The sequence below is a fragment of the Anopheles coluzzii genome, chromosome X (assembly GCF_943734685.1).
Source record: "Anopheles coluzzii chromosome X, AcolN3, whole genome shotgun sequence".
NCBI classification, from domain to species: domain Eukaryota; kingdom Metazoa; phylum Arthropoda; class Insecta; order Diptera; family Culicidae; genus Anopheles; species Anopheles coluzzii.
In genome coordinates, this window is record NC_064669.1 from 16803644 (window position 1) to 16810936 (window position 7293).

The following is a 7293-nucleotide window of genomic DNA, read 5'->3' on the forward strand; positions in this document are numbered from 1 at the left end:
ACGTGGAGACGGTCCTTGCAAGGTTTGAACCCCCAACGGGCAAGTTTTATGAGATTCATGAATCCTTGAAAATTTGTAAATATTTAAAAATTCATGAAGATTCATTAAACTTTATAGATTCATGAATCTTTGAATATTCGACTCGAGATTCGAATCACTCGTCACTGAAGATTCATATGAATAAATCTCAACGAAAGATTCATGAAACCCAACACTAAAGCAGATCTATGCCTCGCTAGATTTAAAATGCTAATAATAGGTATAACATCTCCTGCGAGGCTTTATTCTCCGTCATTACACGAACACAGGCAAATACTAGTCTGCAAAACTAAGCTAAACCCCTTTGAGGAATCAAAAAATAGGTAGTAAGTTCCTAGATATTCGGATTTGGAGGTCGTCAGTACACTGGCATGGCCACAAATCGGCGCACCAGCCGATCCTTCAACACGTTCGGCAGGTAGCGGAAAGCATTGTAGTAGAAGAAGTACCGCCACGGTTCGCAGATGTACAGCGACCGGGGCGATGCGTCGAACAGTACCCGCCGCATGCAGCCCGTTAGCGGATCGCTTTCGCTGAAGCTTTCCAGCGCGCGCGGTTGGCAGAGCGGCGCCAGATAGCCCCGGTAGCGATCGAAGTAGTCCTGGTAGAACGCACGCTGGTTCGCGCCCATCGCCGACCACATCTCGTCGAAGTACTGCATCTGCTGGGCGCAAATGTTGGAATGAAACAGGAACGAGCCGGGCATAAACTCGACCACCGGCACGCCGTGGCAGGACAGCTCCATGCGCACCGCATCGGTCCAGGCGCGCAGTGCCGCCTTGGTCGCGGAGTAAACGCTCAGCCCCGGCAGGGCCTGCCGTCCGCAGTGGCTGGTAACGACGATCAGCCGCGCTCGGTTCTCCCGGACCAGCTCGAGCAGCGGTAGCGTGAACTGGATGGTACCGATGGCGTTTACATTGAGCTGCAGCTTGGTGAGGTTGCTGGAAAGCCATTCCGCCTCCCCGAAACACATGACGCCTGCGTTGTTAACAAGCGCATACAGACCTGCAAGCGAGAGGAGCACAATTCTTTGAAGAGATGCAAAAGAAAAGCTTCAACTATGAGTACGCACGAGCTGGATGATTTGCTGCAAACCATTTTCTTATTGCGCTGTGCGTGTCTGCAATGCTTTCCTGGCTGTTCAGATCCATGATGAAGCAGACAAGCTGCCCCGTTTGCTTTCCGCGCGATTGCAAGCTTTTGTATCCGTCGGACTCCTTGCTTACGCACGTCGCCATCACCGTCATGCCAGCCTGCAGACACATGCAGGCCATATTGTAGCTGGGGATCGGGTTGGGAAATGTACAGAGAGTCAAAACGCCATTTTCAGCGTGCAGCAAAACTCGCTTACCCTAGGCCAGAATCGCAACCCGTAATAATGACTACGTCCTTGGTGCTCAGCTTCCGTATCGGCTGCAGCGATCGTGATCGCCAGTACTGCAATAACTTCAGAGCGACAATGCATACGCCGCTACTGGCAAGGACGATGTTTCTTGCTTGATTAACATTATTGGTAAACCAGCTGGTCATCATCTTCGGTTGTAGAAGAAGTTTGTAGTTTCTGCAATGATTTTGTCAAAATAACATGAATTGTTTTTTTTTATGTGAGTAACTGAAGTAGTGATGGGAAAAAGTTTTAGTCGGAATCGATTCCAGCTAGCTCCGAAGTTTTCTGGAATCGTTTCCGGAATCGATTCAGGAATCGGCTCCGGAATCAAAATCGGTTCCTGAATTGAAATCAGTTCAGGAATCGAAATCAGCTCGGAAATCAGAATCGGCTTCTAAATCGAAGTCGGTTTTGACATCTTCATAAGAATAAACGTTTGGGTCCAATGACCCACGTATTGGTAGTCCCAAAGGATCCAAATTTACTTGTAAACAGACCATTCTTATGGTAATTCCCGGACTGATTTCGCTTCTGAAACTTCTTGTTTCAAGTCAATTCCAATTCTGCAATCATTTCTGATTCCTTTGCCCTAACAAATTGAGTTTCCTAGTTCGATTCCGATTTCTTAACCAATTCTGATTCCGGGGCCGATCCCGATTTCGGAATAGGATCCAGAGTCGACACCGAAATCGATTCCGGAGTCAACTCCGGAAATGGGCTCCAAAATCGGCTCCGGAATCGGCATCGATTCCAGCATCGGAATCGATTCCAGCATCGGAACTCGAAATCGGAATCAGGTGGGTCCAATTCCGAGCTCCCACCACTAAACTTACAAACCCACCACTTAAGCACAAAGACAATAATAAACAAACAAACATGCTCATGAAAAGAAAAACTACGACAAGAATGTAGCAAGCTAATAACGATACAAAAATATACTTTACGATAAAAGGGTAACCGTTCATTAGATAATCGAGTATTTAAGCCATTAGTTATGATGATGAATATTACACTCTACATATGACACGGGTGGAAATATTCTGAGCAGCAACACCCATTTGTAAACATATGATCGGCGGACGGCTGAACAAATGAGACCGTTTTACAAGCAGTTTCTGCCTGAAAATTATTGTAAATTAAGCAAAATCCAACTACTCACCGTTGTACCGTGGCAGTGGTTGACCGAGGTGGACGATCTTGGGATTATTATTAAGCGGGCTTAGCAGTAACGCGCAGCAATATCAACCCGGTACTGTTGCCGACTGGGCAAACGCAGCGTTTTGTTTTTTGTTTTTTTTTTTTGGAAAATATGAGAATATTAACCATATGACGCACACCACCAAACCTCAGACTTCAAATAAGTTACATAACGCACTCGTCGGTGGTGGTGAAATCAACGCAGTTTAAGAAAATACACACAGAAAGCAGTTTTATTCGTTTCGGCAGCGTGCGTAATGCCATCATCCATGCGCATGTAGGCTCCCGGCGTACGAAATGCAGCGTGACATTTTTTGTAAATTATTTACTGATTTGCGTACCCGTGCGTTTCGATGCGTTTGGATTGCGCTTTCGTCACGATGTGTAATTATTTCTTTTCTTTAACCTTTAACTCTACGACCGACATACCCGGGTATGATTTTCATTTTATAACTGATATAACTTTGTATTGAAAGAAAAAATTGAAAGCATACCCGGGTATTCCATACATTTTGTATGGGAAGTGGTAGCTTTCAATTTTAAAACTTTCATAACTTTTGATGTAATGAATATTTAAATTTCAAATTTTGTTAAAAGAGCAAGGCATTATTCTTTTTTACTTTATTGAGGGAATGGGATCTTTTAAAGTTTCATTCAATTTTTTTTTTTAATTTTTGTAATGTATAACAACCAATTTTTTCATGAACAGCCTTCAATGCAGCCACCATATTGAATGCATTAATAATGTTGCACTTCATGGATGATTCTGATTATTTTGATTGATTATGAAAAGAAAAGCAGAAATTCTTCATAAAAATATGTTTTTGAAACATATTTTTTATTATTCAATTTATTTTCATAAAAAAAAACTCAAAATGCTTTGTATATTATTCAAATATGCATTATGTCCTTCTTTTTCCCCAAATGTGCTCTCTTCTAATCAGTTTTCAATTAGAAAAACATATTACCGATAGAGAAAACTGTACTTACCAAACAAATATGATTTATAGTATTTCCTTTAAAACAATAAAAAAAGAATAATTAATTAAAACTCACCTAAAAAATAATGCAAAAAGGTACTTTCAACGTATTTTTCATAGAACATGCAGAAATAAAATCCATTTAAAAGACAAATTGTGAAACTTAAAAAAATATTAAAAAATAGTGAACGAGATTTAAAAAATCCCATTTATTCCCTAAATTAAATAAGATTAACGGCCGTACCTTTGTACCTAATTTGATGTTGTAATTTTCAATGCAACAAAAGATATTGAAGTTTTAGTTTGAAAAAGAATAACTTCCCACACAAAATGTATGGGATTGCCCGAGTATGCCGGTCGTAGAGATGAAGGTGTAAATTTGGTTATTGAGACAACGGTTATTGTGATAATGGTAAAAACCATGTTCTTGGAATCTTTCTTCTGATTGGGGTTTTCAGCTTGTTCGAAGTTTCCTATCTACTGCTTCGCTCATACGTAGAAGATCGATTTGCATTTGAAACCCGGTTTACTGCCCTCACCTAATCCATTCCACTTGGCTTTACAGATTTGTTGGCACCATAAATGCAATAGAATCTCATTAGTAACTAATCCATTACCTTAGAATAAATAGGAGCACAAATAATTCCATAAAATAACGGTCAGCGTAGCAAAGCTAAGAAAAAATACTAAATACCGCTTGAATTATTATTAAGCCAGTTTTTTTTTATTTCTTCTCTTCTGGTGTGGCAATTCTTTTATTTTAATTCAATGAGGCCGAGACAAAACGACAATCGCTAACGAAACGGGGCGGGGAGCGGGAACGAATTTCAAACCGGACACGAACAACCTGCAGGCAAAATGAAGTCGAGCTACACCAGGCGCAATAAGTGTGCTCGCTACTTCCCTCGCGTACGTACTCACACTAATTCCTCACGTAAAACTAACAATTCAACGATTACACACTCGTACTTGTGCTCTCAGCAATAATAAGAGAACCACCATCGCGCTTTCTCCCCTCCCCCCCCAACGATCGACATTCTGTCTCTTTGCAGCAAGCTTGAATTTGAAGTTGTATCTGTTGCTGTTGCGGATTTGATTGATGGCTGGAGGATGCTGCACTGCTGCAAACAGAAGGCCCGTGGTGTGTGGTAAGTTGTTTTAAAAAAGAGAGAGAGAGAGGCGGTCGGACACATTATCCTTCCGCGGAGTTCATAACAAATCGATGGTTCACGTAGCCATTGTTGCGCATTTTTGTTGTTTCGATTGATTGCAGCAGTTGTGGGTGAATGTTTTGACAGCCAGACGCGCGGCAGCCAGATGGAACATAGACGACCGTTGTTTTTGTGTGTGTGGTTGTGTTTTTTAAGAGTAACAAAAATCAGGACGATTTACTTGAATATCTTGCCCTGGTTGAACTTGCGCCCGTTCTTGTCGGTGCCGCTCCAGGAGAAGTACTGTTCAACCAGCTTCTTCGTCTCGTCCGAGGCGGGGTCCAGCTTCTTCCAGTCGTACACCTCGTAGTCTACCTGCCAGTCGGGCGACAGCTTGAACGCCAGGTCCTGGCCGCGCCAGACCCACACGCCCGAGATCGTGCTGTTGTTGTCCTCACCGAACAGGCACACCGAGGCGAAGCTCTGCTTGCGCATCTTGTCCAGCCGCTGGAACATGCCGGTGATCAGGTTGCAGCTCATGAACACCTTCGTCAGCTCCTCGGGATACTTGTACTCGCCGTACCAGATCGAGTAGTTGGCCGGGTCGAACTTGGTCCAGAAGTAGGGGATCGATTTCGCCTCCTCCTCGTTCGAGTAGAACCGCTTGAAGTCGTCGAAGTTGAACGTGCCCTTCGGCAGCGTTTCGAACGGATCGTTCTGCTTCGGCTCGGCGGCCAGCAGCTCGTCGGCTGCGTCCGGCTGCTCGGCCGGTTCCGGCTTCTCCGGCGCCGGCTTCTTCTCCTTCTTTTCTTTCTTCTTCTCTGCTGGAGCGCCGCCGCTTCCGCCGCTCACCTTGGCCTGGAATTCGGCGTACTTCTTCGGGTCGGCCTGTGCGACCTTTGCGCAGAGCGCCGGCACCTTGACCACCGCCTGCACCTGCGGCTGGTTCATCAGCGTGGTGAACCACCGGTTGACGGCGCCGAACGGTGCGCGGAAGGCAGGATCCAGCACGTACTCGTACGCGTGCAGCAGCGTGGCAAACACGACCACATCGGCCAGCGTGATCCGCTCGCCGACCAGGTACGTCTGCTTCAGCAGGCGGCTGTTGAGGGCGGCCAGGCCGCGACGCAGCTCCTCCTTCGCACGCTCAACGTTGTTCTTGTTGTACGGCACGATGCCAATCATCGGGAACGTCCAGCCCTGGACAGCAGGCAGCAGCACATTGTCGGCGAAGCTGAGGAAGGACTGCACCTCGGCCCGGTGGAAGTCGTTCGCACCGCGCAGCTGCTCATTGGCCACGTAGTAGGCGATCGCGTTGCTCTCCGTCAGGTACTTGCCATCCTTAGTCTCGTACGCCGGCACCTTGCCGCTCGGGAACTTCTGCAGGAAGGGCTCGCTGCAGTTGGTTTCGCCGAACACGAAGTCGGCGGCAACCTTCACCGGCGTGCCGGAGTATTGGGCCGCGATCAGCACTTTGTAGGCACGAAAGTTTTCCGGATAAGTGTACAGAGTCTGCAAGAGGGACAGAGAGGTTCGAGTTAGTTAAGCGAAAAGCAGCTAGGAAGCGAGAAGGGGGGTGGGGGGAAGGGGCTAAAGGAGTACGATTAGGATGGTAGCAAAATCCGCACACAATGCTCCATTTTAGAAACGTTTTTTTTTCTTTTTCGAAACCATCCCGAAATTCCGAGCTTCGTATTAATTGCTAATTTTAGTAAGTACACCCGCCAAGGAGGATCTTATATTCACACCGATCACAGCGCACCGCATCCGTCACCCGTGTACAACACACACACAACCCGGCATACACCCGGAACTCGAATTACAGGTGGAAAAACGTATTTCAGCCAGCTGACCCATAGCGCACCAGCTGCCCAATACTTACACCGGCCATTTTAATGCTGTTGCAGGACAATTGTGAGAAAAAATCACGCGTTTTGGGCTTTATTCGGCGTATTCGCGTGCTTCACAAGTACGTGTCCGTCGATGGCGGAAATGAAAAGGAGGTCGCCACTGTCGTAACTGGTGACGTTTGGTACACAGGACGACAAAGGCTCGTTTATCCGTGCCGCTTTTCGATTATCCGGGGTGCAATGACACGAGAAATCCTGCGGGCATGGTCAACGCGCGGCCATGTCGTGTGACCGTCCAAATAGACATACAGCGACAACGTCGCGCGCGATGACGCCGCGCGCGAAAAACAGTAGCTCAATTTTGCAAACAGAGCTACTCGTCGCGCGCGAAAATTTTGCTTCATCCTAAATAATCGAATTACAGGCGGTCCCCGAGATACACGGTTAATGGGGACCGAAAACGGCTGCAAAATACCGCGTATCTCGAATTTCCGCGTAAGTCGAATCTCGTGATTTCCAGCTAAAATATCACTAATTTTCGTGTAATTTTGCAAGTAGGAGGCAGTTTTATTCACTTTATGAATTATTTGATATGATTCTGACTGAATATAACTGTTTTAAACCTTTTGAAATAGTTTTTAACATTCGATCAAAACGGAAATTATTTGGCAATTTGCAATTGATGTGTC

At 45.8% G+C, this 7293-nt stretch overlaps 2 protein-coding genes across 2 annotated transcripts; both read right to left on the reverse strand.

The window, feature by feature from the left end:
- Positions 1-256: 256 nt before the first annotated feature.
- LOC120959191 (retinol dehydrogenase 7) lies at positions 257-4204 on the reverse strand. Its single transcript, XM_040382420.2, has 4 exons — positions 2586-4204; positions 1391-1600; positions 1112-1320; positions 257-1044 (listed from the first exon to the last, which is right to left on the reverse strand). Exons 2-4 carry the CDS (start codon positions 1570-1572, stop codon positions 398-400), a joined length of 1038 nt encoding a protein of 345 aa, XP_040238354.2. The 5' UTR covers positions 1573-1600; positions 2586-4204; the 3' UTR covers positions 257-397.
- A 101-nt stretch (positions 4205-4305) lies between these two features.
- On the reverse strand, positions 4306-6781 carry LOC120959200 (elongation factor 1-gamma). The gene is made up of 2 exons (XM_040382441.2): positions 6637-6781; positions 4306-6266 (listed from the first exon to the last, which is right to left on the reverse strand). Exons 1-2 carry the CDS (start codon positions 6643-6645, stop codon positions 4992-4994), a joined length of 1284 nt encoding a protein of 427 aa, XP_040238375.1. The 5' UTR covers positions 6646-6781; the 3' UTR covers positions 4306-4991.
- Positions 6782-7293: the final 512 nt, after the last annotated feature.